The sequence below is a fragment of the Thermobia domestica genome, chromosome 15 (genome assembly GCF_964235325.1).
Source record: "Thermobia domestica chromosome 15, izTheDome1.hap1.1, whole genome shotgun sequence".
Lineage (NCBI taxonomy): Eukaryota > Metazoa > Arthropoda > Insecta > Zygentoma > Lepismatidae > Thermobia > Thermobia domestica.
This window is the reverse complement of record NC_137468.1, coordinates 189,653,777-189,673,143: the sequence shown is the minus strand read 5'-3', so window position 1 is coordinate 189,673,143 and position 19,367 is coordinate 189,653,777. Positions and strand designations below refer to the sequence as shown.

Below are 19,367 nucleotides of genomic sequence, written 5' to 3'. Positions count from 1 at the left end.
TACCTCGGGACAGAATCAGAATTGCATACTATATGTTAAGTATTACATGATAGACTGAAAATAGAGATTGTATAGGTATTACAAAAAACGTTAATATCAAAGTGGAGATATCGACTGATTTCCATATCATTTTTATTGTACAAGTACAGAAAAACAAATTGTCAACTATTTTATTTTCACATATGCTATATAACATTTTGGTCTATTTTAGTTGGGTTTTCAACTTGAGACAATAGTGTAATTTCTGAAACAAGACAAAAAAGTTTGAATCTTTGGTATTTGAAACTACTACAAGCTTTCGTAATACATAATTCAAGTTTACCAATAATTATTATATCCTTTGAACGGGTTGAGATATTTTGTTACTTCCAGACAAATAACTCCATCTTCTATTAGAAATCATGTACGTAGATACCATAATTACCTAAGCAATTTTAAAATAATTCTAGGAGAGTCATTATTTACAACCCTATATAACTTCGTTCCTTTTGATTCAAAATAGGATACATCATATTCAAGGTATCCCTCTATGAAATATTTTCATTCTGCATTGATCTGTTCGTCTCAGTTGTGCTGTTACTGTTACAGACACTTCCAAACTTTGGATATGTAGATTCGAAATATATCATAATTTCACGCAGGACAAAAATATAATTTTATGTTTGATCAGTAACAGAATTCATGTTCCTATTGCGGTATATAACAAACCATTTCCGTCTATTAGTGTTTGCTTCATACAAAAATGTCACTGTTTCTTATCTACCGATTTAAACGTTATACACGTATCTCACGCTAAAACAATCCATCAAGGTGTCTATATATTGTATGTCAAATATTTGAACCTACATAATTTGGAGGCTGCTCTCCTGATGAAAATGAGAAAACAATCTCAGAATATATGTTTCTTATAATGCGTGGTTTTCGATATATCTGTCGAAAGAGTGACAAAATGAATTTTAGATGCGTATTCTTCAAAAACAATGAAACATACGTAGTGCTGATTAAAAATCACTTTTGAAGTCATCCTTGAATATCCGCTGAGTTAAATGGTAATGGATATGGATTGGCACGTTTCTCGCCTAGCGACAAAATTTTATTTGTACCATATATCAAACAGATGGAAACTGATAGAATTTTTAAACATGCTGTGTAGTGGCCAATAGTAAAATTATTGATATGAGATAAATAAATATGTAGCGGAAAGGTTAAGAGAAACCTGCAGTGTACGTACAGCATAACACATGAACCGGGGTGTTCTACAAGTAAGGAAAGACTGAAGAAAAGCAAAACGATGTAGAAACAGAACTCAGTGTCCACACATAGCAGATGACAAAGGAAAACAACCGCCAGGGACATGTTCCCCATAAAGTGATAATTAGGAATTTCCGTTAAACTCGACCCAATACAAGCTGTTATAAGTAGAAAAACTGGAATGTGATGATCATTACAGGCCAGAATTTTTTCCGAGAAATAGGACCTACATTGGTGTATGTTAATATACGTAACAAAAACCTGGAAACTGACATCATTAGAACAGCAATATAATACAGTGAAACCTCCCTTAACGGCCACTCTCAACAGCGGACACATTTATAATACGGACAGATTTTTATGTCCCGGCAAAAATATATATTCTCTTATGGAACAAAACCCTCCGTTTTACGGACACTCACAAATACGGACGCGGACAGTCTTTTTTACCCCCAAACGTTTCAATAACCTCTTCATAAAAGACAGAAATTATTCTCGGTTGTGAGATATTTTACAGTAGACGGAAATGTCTTTTCCCAGCAAGTGCATCTATCATGAGTCTAGATCTGGTGAACCATTAAACAAAACAGTTTCAAGCTGAATTTGAAATTCTTTTTTTCTACCCGCAATAAACTGCTTTCTGGTGGAAACCCTAAGAGACCTTCAATAAGCAATAACACTCATGCAGGGTCAGTCGGAAAGCCAAGAATCTATGCGAAAGATCTTCCTCTCCCTAACAAATTTAGTCCTTTTTCCTCTGGGCTTTGCATCTTTCCCGACAATTTCATAAATAGGAAATTGATTTTTTACAGGGTGATGGCATGTACTTAAGAAAATTACCATACACGCATTATCTTTTGCATTAGGCGAATATATACTAACACATTCCCTAGCAATAATATTATTTAACAGAAATAAATTTCTCCTTCATCCCTCCCAGTAATTCAAATACGTACTAGATAGAGTATTTTCATATTGAATTTTACGTATTTAGGATCATACATAATGTATTTACTGTTTATTACTGCATACAATTACCGCTGTGAGAAATTAAATTTCTGTAACCTCTCTGTAACGGACACCTCTCAGTAACGGACAAAAATTCATGCCCCAGTGGTGTCCGTTATTAAGAGGTTTCACTGTATACACATCGCTAATATAAGGATGGCACAATTCAATACTATGTTGCATAACAACAAGGCACGAATAGGTGAAGTAGAAAGCACTCAGAAAGAAGGGACGACACAATATAAGAAATTGTACTTAGTTTATTGACATACCTTACATCTTCACATCAGCTATTAGAAATATAAACCATTGGCCTCAGTATGTATGTGGTAGTGTCGAGGTACTTCCTGCAGCCAGTGATGAAATTTATCCGGAAAATATTGAAACAGAAAATTTTCCGATTCATAAAAAAACACTCCACTTATTCATACATCGTTGTTTAGCAGTGATGTGGGGTGGAAAATTTTCTATATATTTCCGGAGAATTTTCCGTTCTTAACAAATATCGGTGATCAAGTAACGATTCCTCAGTATTCATAATATTGACTGAATTCATGTATAGAAATGTTAAAAAGTGAAAGATCATTTAAAGAATCTGAAAATTTTCATGGCTCAGACAATTTTCAGTACTATGTAGGAACAAGTAAAACAATTTTTCATGAATCGAATAATTGTCAGTCCTGTACAGTGATGAAAATTTTCCGGTTCATTAAAATATACTCCACTTATTCCTACATCGTTGTTTAGCCGCGATGTGAGATAGAAAATTTTCTATATTTTTCCGGAAAATTTTCCGTTCTTAACCAATATCAGTGATCAAGTAACAATTACTCAATATTAATAACATTGATTGAATTCTTGTATAGAAATGTTAAAAAGTGAAAGATCATTTAAAGAATCTGAAAATTTTCATGACTCGGACAATTTTCAGTACTATGTAGGAACAAGTGAAACAATTTTTTATGAATTGAAAATTTCTCTTTCCTGTACAGTGATGAAAATTTTCCGGTTCCGGTACTCCACTTATTCCTACATCGTTGTTTAGCCGTGATGTGAGGTGCAAAATCATCTTCTATATTTTTCCGGAAAATTTACCGTTCTTAACAAATATCATTGATCAAGTAAGAATTCCTCAGTATTCATAAAATGGATTGAATTCATGTATAGAAATGTTAAAAAGTGAAAGATTGTTTAAAGAATCTGAAAATTTTCATGGCTCAATTTTCAGTACTATGTAGGAACAAACGAAACCATTTTTCATGAATCGTAACATTTGCTGTCTTGTACGGAAAAATTAAATAACTATTTATAAATCGGAAAATTTTCATCATTTTGAAACAAAAAGTAAAACAACTTTTTGTGAATCGGAAAGTTTTATTGCTCTGTAGAAAAGAGTGAAAGAATTTTCATGAACCGGAAAATTTTCTTCATGATATAGAAACTAATGAAAGAACTTTTCATATCCGGATAATTTCGGATATTATGTATAGTGATATTTGGTGGGAAATTTTCAACTATATTTAATTGAACATTCAGCTATAAAATTCAATTCCTGTAGAGGAAAGTTAGACAACAACAAATTATCATTTTCCAATTAGCTTTCGGAAACCAGAAAATTTTCCAATATTTCAAGTTGGGAAGTAAAAATATACAGTGTTTCTCTCTCTCTCCCTCTCTCTCTGAGTGTGTGTGTGTGTGTGTTTGTGTAAAATGTGTACATCGACTTCGAAGAGAACAAATATCCCATTCCAATATTTAAAATGTAACAAGAAATTGAAAAGAAACTTTTATGAATTTATGAATTTCAGAAACAGAAAATTCCACTGTTTCTTCACACGTAGGCCTGCCTATGTAATAAAATAACTACATAAAAGTTACTTATGAAGATTATTTTTGTAACAGAAAATAAGAAAAATGATTTTATTCTGTTTAACATTCGTAAATCATAATTTCAATATTGGAATTTTGTATAATCAACATCTTAGAGCAGATATTGGTATTGTAAAACTATCATTTTTATGTATAAAAATGTATTAGAAACAATGACGATTCGATAGAACAAGTACATATATATATATCGGAAAGTTTTATTGCTCTCTAGAAACAAGTGAAAGGAATTTTCATGAATCGGAAAATTTTCGTCACGATGTAGAAACAAGTGAAAAAACTTTTCATAATCCGGACAATTTTGGATATTATGTATAGTGATGTTATGGTGGAGAATTTTCTACTATATTCCTTTTAGAACGCAGCGCTAATAGTGCAGCTTTTTATGTTTTTTTATTATTTTATTGGAAGAACAACTACACAAATTACCTTCCTTATTAGTTATATTTCAATTTCTCTTCTGAATGAATATATGATAAATAAATTCTTATTTCTAGAAAATGGTCAGTATTTACTTTCATGAGTTACTTAAACTCGAATGTTGGGCAGTCAAAAATTTACAATAGGCACTTTATATTTTATCTACTTATTTGTAAATGTTGCAGTATGTAAACCTACAAAAGTAGTAAAGCTATGAGAAAACCGTCATATGTGTATTAAATTGACAAAATGTAATATTGTAAGATCAAAGATGGATTCTGAGGGAAGAGCGCATTGAAGTTTTAGAGACATTCTCGAAATAAAAAATCGTTACATTTTCAGTTCATGAAACTTTTTAAGACAATATTTATTACCAATAAATTTTACGGCTAAACAACGATGTAGGAATAAGTGGAGTATGTTTTTAAGAATCGGAAAATATTCATGACTTTTAATAAATTGAATTTTTAAATAATAGAATGGGATATTTGTACTCTACGACTTCGATGTATGTCCTCTGCACTTCGCATACACATAAACAAAGAGAGAGAGAGAGAGAGAGAGAGAGGAGTTGAATTGAGTTGATTTTGAGTTTAACGTCCCTTTCAACAGGGAGACTATATAACAGGGGACCAACTGATTAACGTGGAATCCGAACTACATGAGATCCCGCTGGGAATCGAAGCCAGGTCTTCCATGCCAAAGGCGTGTATGCTAACCGCTTAGCAAAAAATTAGCTCGCAGACGAAAAGAGAGAGAGAAACACGGTGTAAAATATTACTTCCCAACTTGAAATATTAGAAAATTTTCCGGTTCCCGAAAGCTAACTGGAAAATTATAATTTGTTGCTAACTAACTTTCCTCTACAGAATTTCAATTTTGTAGCTCTATGTGCAGTTAAATATAGTGGAAAATTTTCCACCTAACATCACTGTACATAATATCCAAAATTGTCCTGCTTATGAAAAGTTTTTTCCACTTGTTTCTACATCATGATGAAAATTTTCCGATCTATGAAAATTCCTTTTACTTGTTTATACAGAGCAATAAAACTTTCCGATTCACAAAAAGTTGTTTTATTTTTTGCTTCAAAATGATAAAAATTTTCCGACTCATAGAAAGTTCTCCAATGTTTCCATATAACTCAGAAAATATTTCGATTTATGAAAAATTATTTCACTTGTTCCTACATAGTGCTGAAAATTGTCTGAGCCATGAAAATTTTCAGATTCTTTAAACGATCTTTCACTTTTTAACATTTCTATGCATGAATTCAACCAATTTTATAATTCCTGAGGAATCGTTACTTGATTACTGACATTGGTTTAGAACTGAAAATTTTCCGGAAAAATACAGCGGAAAATTTTCCGAAATGGAAAATTTTCCACCTCACATCACTACCTGTAGCAGACAAGGAAAAAAATGTGTTTTCAAACTTCTTATTTATGCATTGATAATGTCGCCCAGGAGATCACCTCGTTCTCTATTGGTGTTTAGTAAATCACTCCCCTTCATATGGCATTACAGATAGAAGTCAATAATTTTGTGATATCCGATGATCTAAGAAGCCATGGTACAGAAGAACCATGCTAAGTCCAACGATTCTCAAATATTGTAGTAAGTACATTTTGAATACGGCATGGCCCATGAAGTGGAGTCGCGTCGTGGTGGTACCACATTTATCGCCTGACTGATAGGCGAACCTTTTCGGCAAGTTCTCGCAGAATATCTGAAAGGATCACACTATAGGTACCCACGTCAAGACAAGGGGATTTAGATTTTTGAGCTTTCGGCATCAAAGGCCATTTAGCCCTTTGAGTTTTGAGGGATGACGTCCCTCGCCGAGCACACTATCCAGGAAAAGTGAAGGAAGAAAGAATGGGGAAAGAAGGAAGCGGACTGGGACCTATAAGTTAGGTACCACCCCAGTATTTGCCTGGTGTGAATGAGGAAAACCCAGGAGAACCTCATTCAGGGTGGCTGGCCTGAAACAGCGTTTTTACACTTTTTCGGACGAGTGCCTCCACCGGGAATTGACCAGCAACCGCTCCACAAGTCAAGTCATTAGGGTAAGACGAAAGGACCTATCAGGATATTATCTACTATACCAATCCATATATTCACTGTAAAGCATTTTTGATCGGTCCGAAGAGAAATTATATGCGGATTATGGTTTGTCAACACAATCTTATTGCGCAGGTTATTACCATCACGAAAAAAAGAAGATTCATCAGTACAGAAAATATGCCGCGCGAACTGCGGGTCCTCAACACATTGCAACAAGTAGCACTAATAAATTCATATGTTTCTGGAGTCTCTAGGACGCAAGTTTTGGACCCTATGGAGACGATATGGATACCGGTCTTCATGGTGTAATACGATCCACACTTCTGATGGTGAACATTCAACTCAAGGCCAACTGCTCGCGTGCTTGTTGAGAATTATGCCCAAAGGGATGAACACATTTCCCTCAACTTTTAGTGTTCGAACGCTTCCTAGTTGCCCTTCCTCGCACCCTAAGACCTGTAAGGAACACGATTCTTCCAAACGACTGTCAATTCTCGTAAATGTAATATGATGAAAACACCGTAGATGTGCATAACGTTCTCGATACAGACCTTGTGTCTCCCTCGCATTTCCCAAAGCAGCATTATGTGCCACATACATATAATTTCATTCTGCATCAGAGAACTTCATCTCTCACTTCTGTTTTGGAAGATACATAGAGTAATGCACACAATCACAACACTAGTAAAGCACTCTCGAACAGCTAGCTATCGAGATGACCTTCCATAACATCACCCATGCTTCCATCATTCACGCTAGCCTACGGAAGGCCTGCCTCCTGGTCTTTCAACAGTGACGTCGCTTCGAATCTTGTCTAGGGCAATGCTATTTTTGGAAATTTCTTGTCATTCATCAGCGCATCATTGGTCTTAAGAAAAATCATTAACAAACATTTTATAGATATTTATAAAAATATCTAATGTTAATAGTTCTTATTCAAACTTCTATCTTGAAACTGTGATAATATTCTAAGTGATGTGATAACATAGAATGTTAAGCAAGACCGCAACAAAACAGTTTTCCCCGAAGTCTGTTAAATGATAGCTAATGACTTTTTTCTTCAGACCGACGTTATGTACTATCCGCCAGAGTCATCTTCGAACACGAAATTGTAAAAAGCTTCTCATTCTACATGTTCTCTTTAAATCAAGCATCTTCGCATACAGATTGGGTTCGAGTTATTCTTAGATTGAAGTTAAATAATGTTAACTTGCAAATTAATAATACTAATTACAAAACTATTTACATTTATATACAAATTTATCTGGATTTCTCAGCCCCTTCTGTGGGAATCGAGTCTTTAGTACTGCTTGACAACTGGACAGTGTCATAATCTCAAAGTGTCTTAACTCTCAAAACAATATTTTAAGACTAATTATCAATATTCATAAACTTCTAAAAATAACATGGCTATTCTTGTGCTAATGTATTTTAGGTTCTGTTAACCTTAACTGTTTGTGGCAGCCAAAAAATAAAGAAAACTTCATAGGCATTACGTTCGTTAATTTTCGAGCTAAATCAGTTCACACGAATACTTACCCGCATAATCGAATTATAAAGTTGATTCATGTTGAGGTTTGCTTACTTTACCAGCATACCTAAAATCAACAAATTCCACTTAACTCTATCATTAGAACTGGATATCCATTATGATTTAAAACCTTGAATCTCTTTTGCAATCAATAATATCTTGAATATTAGCTAATTTAGTATTACGTCTCGCTTAATAGTGATTCACAAGGCATAAAAGTGCAAGAATCAAAATACAATGAACTATGCCATACACATATTAGGGGCTTCGAGAAAGAGATCCATACTTCATTGCTTTACGATATAGTGAAGATGATGTGGTTAGTATCTGGGCTTTCTGTTGATGTCGAAATCGTGGAAAACGTTTCACGTCAGACAGTTCAGACATCACATGTGGTTCACCATCTGACAGCCACTTGCCCTGACGGTAGTGACATCGCAGTACTACAAAATTTATACCTCTATTAAGCAAAGAAACAAGTAAAAGTATATCAGTTGTCTCCTCCTGGAAGTTTCCATGTTTTTTCCATATTTCACCAATATGCCAGAGTATCATCATAATATCGACTAACTAAAATTTCATTTAGTTCAAATTTCCTTATTCGACCTACAATAAACTTAAGAAAATTGGGACAGTTGACGTTTTGCACGTTGCAGTTATAGTACATAGCACACATGCCACCATTTCTAAACAATTGGTATGTGCATCTTATTACTGATATTCTAATGACGTTGGCTGCCAAATCATTGTGACATATCTTACCACTATACTTCCTCTTTTCCAGAGACATTTTTGCTTACAACGATAATCACATTCCGGTTTTCCTATTTGTAACAGCTTCTATTGAATCGATCCTGGTGGATTTATCCATAACCACTCTGTGGCTAATATATCGTACGTGGTTGTCTCTCTCTGAAATCTCCTACGTGTGGATACTCGCTTCTGTTTACACAACAGTTTTGTATTTCATTAAGTGCTTCTGCACTAGTGGTACACCCTATTCCATGTGTTGCGCTGTACCTACATTCAGGTTACTCCCTATGGAACTCGGCTGCACATTCACTGCATTTCCTATTCACAGCTTCACTGCTGGCCACTACCATAACGTGTGGACAATGCAAATACACACAGCGGGTATAAATGTGTCCACCATATTGTACGTGTTTGAGATATGGAGCTGATAACAAGAAATTGTTACCGGATGGAAGACTTGACCATCCATACTCAATTCGACCTAGGTTTGCTTGGTAGATTATCCAGAAATTCCACGTCCCCTTCGGAAATACCTTGCGCACGCATTGCAAGGGATTTTAAACATCTATATTTAGAGCAGATATGACGTCAAAAGAGATTTCTTTAAATCGCGCTTTCTAGGTTGTAAAGTGTCTGAAATATAAGCATCTGAAGTTCATTTTCTCACACTTTCGGCGTGCAACATCTCCGAAACAATGCGTTGTAGGACACATGTTTACTGAAATTTTTGATCTTTTTCATGAGAAGACTTGCCTCCCAAAACTTGTCGGCTGATCTTTTTTTAATACCCGATATATATATATATATAAAATTTTAAAAATGTTACACACTTTCGGTCTGAATAGAAATTCTCACTCAATTGAAACAATAATTCAATGATTTATTTCTCAAAAAAGGAATGTTTTAGTAGGTACCGTGCGATATGTAAGACAAGACTAAAACTTAAAACACCCAATATAATAAATATTCTTGATCCCTGCCTTACACTCATTACGTTATGTAACCATCATTTTGAATATTTTCTCATTCTTTGTTGCTGGTTAGATCATCAAATCATGTTGTAGTATTGATCTCCAACGCCTTATACTAAACAGAATTTCTACTATAAATACGGGTAGCGATGAAATCATATACAAAAACAAAAATGAAAAATTATTAAAATATTTTCTATGTAGAAATATTCTCCATCACCTTAACTGAGTATACGCAAAATAATTATTTTCAGGATATGTTTTATGCGTAATCATCAAGGGGTAAAATCTTTTCTGCACAGAGAAATTCTAATGTGTTCATACAGGCGACACTGTAGTCAATGCGTAAATGTGTGAAGGATGTAAGCATTAAAATATGTAATGATCATCACACCAGATTAATTTAATACACAAAAGGAAGCAATGCTAAAGTAATTTCAAAGCAGAATATTTATAGTAATAGCAACAGGCGAGTAAAGAATTTCGAAATATAGAAATTGATTACTTTTCGCCGGGTGTATGTATACAATTATCGCTTCACATTTCTTTCTAAATTTGGATCGGGTAGTGTGAGATTACAACAATGAAATCCATGGCGTACAGAGAACAGTATTTCGAAAAAAATGAAATGAAATCTTTCAGTTTTATGTCCCACAATTATGCCGGTTAGGCTAAAGAAGACGGTGATGATGAGTAGTGAATGAAATGGTGGAATTAAGAAAGTGGGAGGAAAGGGAGATACCCGAGTTAAATCCACGCACACGTTGTTTGTCCACCACAAAGTTCACTTGTCGGGGACTGGGATCGAACCCGAGACCCCAAGCACCAGAGGTGAATGCTCTACCACTGAACCACCGCGGCCCCACAGTAATTCTATCCAAACCAAATATTGGTAAATTGCACTAAGATTCAATCAGAATAAAGGGAGCATGGCGAATTTACAATCCATGACTAATTGTTCGAAGTTAAATAAAAATATTAAATTAGTGTGCTGATTAGCATAAAGTTTATAAAGATTCAGAGTAATTTTCAGAATTAGAAAAACAATAAAATTTGCTAAATCTATACAATGATTTCTTTAATATAAACGGTGTGTTCAGTAAGTTCCAGGTATACCTCATTATAACATAGTGAATTATGCCAGAAATAATTATTACCACGTTTCCTACATACACCTCTTCCCACATCACACACTCCCGGGACCAAGGGTACAGGCATTGGAACGACCGTAGAAAGTCGTCCACGGGAATGGCATTCAGCACAGCCATTATATTAGCTTGAATCAATACAACATTCTGAAAACTCTCTCTATGTAGGACAGATTTCAGCTACCGGTACTAGCATCGTCTTCTATGAGCACACAACAACCCTTGAAGTGCGAAAAACACTCGGAACACTTTGCTTCGACTAGGATAAACCCGCTCATACGCGTTCATCATTCCCTACGTTTTACACACATTGAAATATTTAGTACAAAACGTAAATGCAGGAATTTAGTCCACGTACAAAAGCAACCTAGTAATATTTTTTGTGACTTTCATAATTCCCGAGATTGTCCCGGACTTGCGAATGTACTCTTTGTGACTTTGTGTCTAGAAAAGAAAGAGATGTTCTTGCTTTACTAAGGAATCAACAATTATATTACGTTTCATTTATATTCCAAATATGCCAGTTGATTACGGGACATTTGAATACGAGATTTATTGCCAATTTATTTTTCGCCTGTCCATTTCACTGACCAATGTACAAAGCTTGTAACCGCTCAGTGTATTCTAAGTCCTTTTCGCGGAGACTAAACAATTTACTTCGACCAAATATTATGTTTCGTTTTCTGTAAGAAGTTACAACTTGAAATAGCGAATTTTATTTTCCTTCCGTTCGATATTGTTACAAAAGAACGTACAATGTTGGTAATAAATTAGCGTTAAAAAAAGAAAAAATAAAATAAAATCTTTGAGTTTTACGTCCCACGGTTATGCCGGTTAGGCTAAAGGAGACGGTGATGATGAGTAATGAATGAAATGGTAGAGTGAAGAAAGTGGGACGAAACGGGAGAACCCCGAGTTAAATCCACGCACACGGTGCTTGACCACCACAAAGTTCACTTGGCGAGGGCTGGGATCAAACCCGAGACCCCAAGCACCAGAGGTGATAAAAACAAAGAAGTTATTGCCAAACCACAACTATTCATATTCATTATCCTGATTCCAAATACACATAAACGAAAACAGACTTAATGGAAGCAGATTTTTATTATACTAAACGATTTTCACTTCGTTGACATCTAATATTCAGTAATCAATCTATAGTTTCTTTTAAACTGAATTGGAAATATTTGTAATAAAACCGCGGGATAAAGTTGCGAACTGTATTCTCATCAAAACTGGATGGTATCATCGGTGTTGTCAGTCAGTGCCGGATCTATTAACCGCTAGACCCCGCGGTGCGGGGGGGGCCGGACCCTAAGAGGCTCAAGAGCTTTTAAAAGTCCTCTTGCATGTTGCCTGTAATAATGATTTTTAAAACAATTGAAAAAGAATCTTTTTACAATAGATTAATTACTGCAGAGTGAAAGGAAATTTTAAGCAAAATTTTGGGCTCAGAATCTGAAGAGACTTTTCCATATTACATTACATAAGAAAAACAGCATTTAGAGACAGTAGAGAGCATGATGGAAGCTACGATGGAAATTTTTTGTCTCTCGTACAGTTGTTAGCTAAATATGATTCTACAATATAACGGGTAATCAGTCTTCGCAAAGTTCAGATTAAGTATCTCAGCCATGCCTTCTTCAAACTTCAAAATCAAATCATCCATTGCCTTCTTCAAACTTAGTAGCTGATTTGTTGAAGGAAATTAAAAGCGTGACATTTCTCTTACTAGTCACTGATACGACTTAAAATTTATCAAAGAAAGATCAAACGAGTTTTATTATTGGCTTGTAAATTTTAGAGAAGTAACCGATAGCTTAGAAAACGAAGTTTCTAGACAGGTCGAGATTGAAGAAGTGTTTATAAGATTTTTGCATGTAAGAAACCCAACTGTATCCGGACTTGCAACTCTAGTGTTAAGTCATTTGGAGAAATTGGGTTGTCTGTGAAAAATGCAGAGGGCAAGGATATGATGGCGCTGCTGTGCTGGGTGGTGCTTACTCAGGTGTTCAGAAGAAACTCTAATAAAATTGAGGAACGAGCTATATATATTCACTGCGCGGTACATAACCTAAACCTTGTCATTAATCATGCCTCAAAGGTGTAAAAGAAATTGCTAGTTACTTAACAATTCTCCAGGATTTGTATATACTTTTTGGCCGAAGTATAAATAGGTGCGATATTCTGTCATCATTGTCAGAAGAATTAGATGTCACTTTGAAAATGTTCAATCCAATCAGATGGACCTCACGGTATCAGTCCATTGTAACTATTAGGTTGAGATATGCTGATGTAATGAAAACACTCCGAAAACTTATACTGACAAGTAAAGCTAACGAGGTATCAGAAGCAAAGCGATTGGGGAAGGTCATGTATTCCTTCGATTTCGTGTTTCTGTCTGTGGTGCTGTCAAAAATATTTTCACAACTGAACATCGCATCGCAACTTGTCCAAACTAAACAAATTGACCTTGAGAAAGCTTTACGCACTCTTGAAAAGAGCTGAGAGGAAATGAAGAAAATGAGAGAAGAATACCATCAAATTAAACAAGAGGCCACAGCTGTTGCTGCGAAGTGGAAAGTTAACCCTGTGTTCGTAGAAAAAGGTAACCCAAAGTGAAAAAAAAAAAAAAAAAACCTTTGATGAACTGGTAGATCATCAGTTTTCGGACACAGAGGCTTGCTTCAGGGTTAATGTTCACAATAGACTTCTGGATATCTCATACAATGAAACAGAGAACCGTTTAACATCGTTACAGGCAATTCTCGATGAATTTTCAATCATATTCCCGGAAGTACCTGTGAACTTTTCAGACGAAGAAATTTTAATTAAGACTGAAAAACTACAACGTACCAGCAAGACATTGGCCTGTCGCTACCATTGGTATTGATTTCCCTTCGCACTAGACTTCAAAACCATATTTCAAAGATCAACACTGCTCTTGAATTGGCAGTATTACTATACGTCGAGTTTAATACTATTGCTCCAAGTTATCCTGAAGTTTTGACTATTCTTGCTTTATTCCTGACTTTATCCGTGATTGGGGCTTCCTTCTCAGTCTTAAGGAGGATCAAGAGCTATTTTAATGTCTTCAATGACACAGGATAAAATGAGCGACTTGGGAATGTTAGCAATCAATATGAGAGGGCCTCGCCCATTAAAAGAAAGATCTTATACGGGAGTTTGCGGAGATGAAGTCAAGGAGGAAAAATCTCTTGCAAAACGTAAGTATTTGAATCTCTGTTCCATAGCAAACAGAACACTAGGAATATTTCATTAAATGCACCATTAATAAAAGCTATTGAATATAGAGGGAGGCTTTTTCAAATTTTCTTGCGGAGGGCCCGAAATTTCTAGATCAAGTACTGTTTGCAGTATTGAGTGCATTAATCTAAATGACACTGTTAAGTCTTGATACAGATCTTTGGTCACTTACTAGGAACATTTCAGACAAATCACTGGTAATTTCCGTAAATTCCTTTTTTTTTACGAAAGAAACAGTAATTCATACTCTGGAAAGTAAGAAAAGTCAATGTAGAGCAGAACTATAATTTCTTATATCAGCAATGTACACACTGCTGTTTACATATATTACAATTTTGCGGGCATGATTGTTTTGAAGATACAACCATACACAGAAATGCATTATCAAACGTTTATTTTGATGTGTGATTTCAACTGTCACGAATACATTAATTTACTAGAGTGGACGATTTACCTTGATACGACCTTGTAATTCTAAAATAATAAACCACTGAAATTGTGAATGATACAAAAATCGACAGAGGAATATTGTTTAACACAATCTGTAATACCATTAGATTAACAGTATTGCCACCCTAACAAATTTAGATATTTTTTTAAAAGCATTATGTCAGGTTATTACATATTTCAAATCTACATGTTAAAGAAAACTAAGAATATCACAATTTCTTACTCAGTGCTTCGAACTACGGGCGCTACAATATCACGAATACGCAAGTTTTCGTCTCATCTATAACAGTAATAACGCAAGTCAAACGAATGGGACCACGAACGTCCAAAGTAGTTTAGTGTCTAATACTGTGGTCATGATATCAATAATTTCACATGAATAGGAACAGATATAAGGAAAAAAAAAATTGATGTTTTGCAAAAACCTTTATTTCGAAATTTGCTTTCATAAGTACTTGCTCAAATTCCACAGATGCCTTGTAAAGGGATCATAACCCTATTTACAGCAATTCGATATCTCAAACAATTCTGGATTTATGGCAAATAAAGTTTGCCATACTGCTTAAAATTATTTAATTCAGAAAACTTATAATTACACCTACCAAAAATGATTATTTAATACGTTCCCACTGATACGTCATTTCAAGCAATATATCAAATTCAACCATTTTTCTAATACCTCCGGCACGGTTTGGGAAATCAAATGCCCCAAACGGCATCAATAATACTCATGCTTATTGAAAACCTATACGTAATTTGATGTGATGGTTATCTAAAACGTTTTCTAAATAACGTCTTTTGAAAAATATTTTTCTTAAATTTCTGTTTTACTTGTTAATAATATGTCTTATGATGACCGCAACATTCCACACTACAGTGCTTTGAATTCCGCGACTACAGTACGACATTACTGGCTTCGTATCACATGTGTTATTACTATTGTCGAACCCTCCAAACTTTGGTTGTCTTTTGTGGTTCGTGATACTGCAGCGTTTTTACTTTGCAACACTACATATGAAGTGTGGTATTCTGAATTTTTGCTGTACATTTGTATGTGAAATATGTAATAAATTGTTGATCTGGTTGTATTGTAGATTATAACAGTGTCCACTTTCCAATATTTGCATGGCAGAAAATGTTAGTGTCTTAAATTTATTACATTAAAAATTACAAGGACGTATCAGGATAAATGGTCCACCATGCATGTGGGAAAACAAAAAACAGTGCACATTAAAAGGCAAAAAAACTATCGAAAATATGGAATTATATCGCACGTTTAGTAAAATCCCTTTCCTTTTTGCGCGTTTTTTTTTGTTTTTCTATTTGTTTACATATATATGTAAACAAAAAAGCGTATGACCACACAGTAATACTTCTATTAATTCACGTACGAGTGATGATGTTCGTGATCTGCCGTCTGTGTACATAAATTGTTTCATTGGCTTACTATTTACTTGAGAAATATATATATAATCCTGTGGCCTCTCAATAACAGAAGGTAATTTCATCAGATATAATTTTCCGAAGCCGAATCCTATCTAAAACACTTATTTTGCTTTACATATTAAAGCAGCCAATAGGGGGTTGAGTTCCAGGCCGTAAATTGTGGCCAATACCTAGTTGGCCGCAACCTGTTCGTAAAAGTTCGAACGTCATTCTAACGATTTATTAATAAGTAGGCAGTAGAAATCTTAATGTAACGAACTATATTATGTCATTCTTTTATTTATCCAGCTATTTCTGATATCACTAGGCTACTTCAAAAGAAAGGAAAAAACGTAATGTAAGTGTAGAAAAATTAAATAAAACAAATATAAAAAATACATATATAAAACGTACCTGAATTCCTCAGAGTTGCTACTAATTTCTTTAAAATCAGTTCCTTGAACGTTGTCTTCTGTCTGATTTCCAATAATGTCAGATATGTTACTGGTTGCTTGTTCTGCTGCATCATCATTCAAAGCAACTGTAAGATTAGGCACAAAAATTTCTTCTAACATAAATGGTTTAATGTCTTTCTCTTCCTCCATTCCACTGTCTTCTTGTTTCTGGTATTCCAAGTGCAACATAGAAGATGTTGAAGCAGCATCCTTATGTTCCGATTCATTTGTTATATTATTAGATTGTTCATAATTGCAATCTTCGATAGAGTTATTTTCTGATTCCATTTCAACTTTAACAAAAGTAATATCGAAACAATCTGATGACATCTTGTCAACTCAACAGTTGTTTACGATAGGGGCCAAGACTTTCACCAGTCACTATTTAAGAGATAGAAACAATATGAAAGCATTAAATAAAATTATTCGTCACTATGTATTATATTCAGAAAATGGTCCGAGATATATAAATTTTATTAAATTGTTCCGAAATACCTTTGACTTCATAAAATATTAGAATATAAAGGTCTTTTATAGCTTTGAGATAACAAGAGCCCTTAACGTTTATTATTAGGCAAGTGGTACGATGATGAAAGAACCTTAATGGAAGATATTAGCTTTATTAAAAGTTATAATCACTGAGTCATTCTAAAAGTGTTTGAGTCATTTCACTATCATTATTTCCTATATATTTTCCTTTCTAAAATCGTTAATATCTATGAAAAGCTATTGATCTACTCAACAAAGATTATCTTACCTAATTTTAACTGTAAGAATAGTGGAATGTGATCATAATGAAATAGCGGTGTAAGTTGTCTCTATGTAAACTGATACTAAAAGTCAAAAGATATTATTCTTTTCTGTAGCTACTTTCAATATTAGGTATGCAATATTCAACTGCGTAAGCTTGTTCATACATAAGTATTAACCTTTCTCTTACATTTTTGAATTATATAACATAATAAACCAGGGTGGATTGATTTAAATCAGTCTGATTTAAATCACGATTTAAATCGAGATTTAAATCACTTGACCTTTTTTAATAAAAATCGTTGATTTAAATCAAATTCCGAAATAATTTAGGGCGAAAATAAGTAAAGTCCCGTTTCTGTTCTGTTATTTCGATTATGGAAGATGATAATCATAATACAATGAGACTCAAATGTACAGTATGTACAGCATAGTATGAAAACAAGTGTCATGCAGAGGATGATTAGGGAAAATCCCATTTTGAACGGGTAACAGGGCAATCCTGTTTTCTTCTCTTCGTAACATAAGGTTTATATTGTAAATCGTTAACTATTCCAACGGGGAAATCACCATCGACATTTAAGACGAAGATTGTTTTGTGTGCGCGTCTATATATTTGTTCCCAGATAATAGGGCGTATTTAGAAATGTCCTATCCCCTCTCCGAATTTTTTCTAAATATTTTATAACTCTAGGCAAAATTTATGTATTTCATGCCGCAAGCTAGTTACAATTTCCTTAAGAATATGCCCCTGCCAAATATCAGTAACTCTTGTGGAGAAAAATGTCACTTCGTTAAGCGTTGCTGTACTTTTTCCTTAATGCTTAACCTTTTAAATTATATCACCTATTTTTAGGTGATAGGATAAAATCATAGGTGATAGAATTTATTCAATTAAAAAAGTACCAATAAAGCATTTTACTTCGTTTTTTCAGGACTGAAGGCATTGTAGAGCACGTTACAAACGCTTTCACGCCTCTCTACGTCGAGACATAGAATGTGAGGACGTCATTTCTTTTTTAAAAAAAGATTTTTTGTTGTGCCTTTTTTTATTATTTTTTATTTAGGCTTAACCTTTTAGATTATATCACCTATTTTTAGGTGATAGGATAAAATCATAGGTGATAGAATTTATTCAATTAAAAAAGTACCAATAAAGCATTTTACTTCGTTTTTTCAGGACTGAAGACATTGTAGAGCACGTTACAAACGTTTTCACGCCTCTCTACGTCGAGACATAGAATGTGAGGACATCATTTTTTTAAAAAAAGATTTTTTGTTGTGGCTTTTTTTTATTATTTTTTGACGGGCCTACATTTTGCACTCAGAAGACTGAAATTCTGCACACTCGTTCAGTGCTCCCTTAGTATTTTTCAGATTATTTCAAATCTCTGCGTGAAAACAGGGGGGTTCAGAGGGGCAAAAATGTAAAAAAAAAATGGATATTTTTAACAAAAATAGCTTTCTTTGCGATTTTCCCGCCTAAGATGCAGACATATGAGTGGTACCATCTGAAAGGCTGTTTTATTCTGAAGAGAATGATGTACGAACCATGATCTTAGGATAAATAGGGACGTCTCAGGAAACTGTTACCTGAGATCCTGTTTTATACGGGAATCTGGAGTATTTGGGGATATTATTTTTCGCAGGCTTACTTTTGCATCTAGAAGTTTGAAATTTTGAACACTCATTCTCTGCACCCCTTAGTATTTTTCAAATTTGTTTCAGAATTTTGCCTTTAAACAGAGGCGGTACAGAGGGGTAAAAATTAAAAAAGGGGATATTTCTTAACAGAAAATCTCTTTTTTTTCGTGATTTTCCAGCCCCGGATAGCCTACACGATGGAGACATTTGAATGGTACCGTTTGAAACTCTGTTTTATTTTGAAGAGAATAATGCACAAATCATGGCTCTAGGATATATAGGGATCTCTGAGGAAATCTTTATATTACACCCGGGTCATCTGGGGTATTGTGGGGGTGTT

The 19,367-nt window shown here is 34.4% G+C and overlaps 1 protein-coding gene across 6 annotated transcripts in view; it reads right to left on the bottom strand.

Moving 5' to 3' along the window:
- LOC145671408 (uncharacterized) overlaps window positions 1-19,367 on the bottom strand; it is a 107,154-nt gene that overhangs the window by 81,628 nt on the left and 6,159 nt on the right. For 5 of the 6 annotated variants that reach the window (XM_081740564.1, XM_081740565.1, XM_081740567.1 and 2 more), the window contains exon 2: window positions 16,593-17,014. In XM_081740564.1, coding sequence (XP_081596690.1) covers window positions 16,593-16,963 — 371 coding nt within the window. In that variant the 5' untranslated portion in view covers window positions 16,964-17,014. Of the gene's footprint in view, window positions 1-107; window positions 245-16,592; window positions 17,015-19,367 lie in introns of those variants that run through there. The other variant, XM_081740566.1, reaches the window with a different exon arrangement.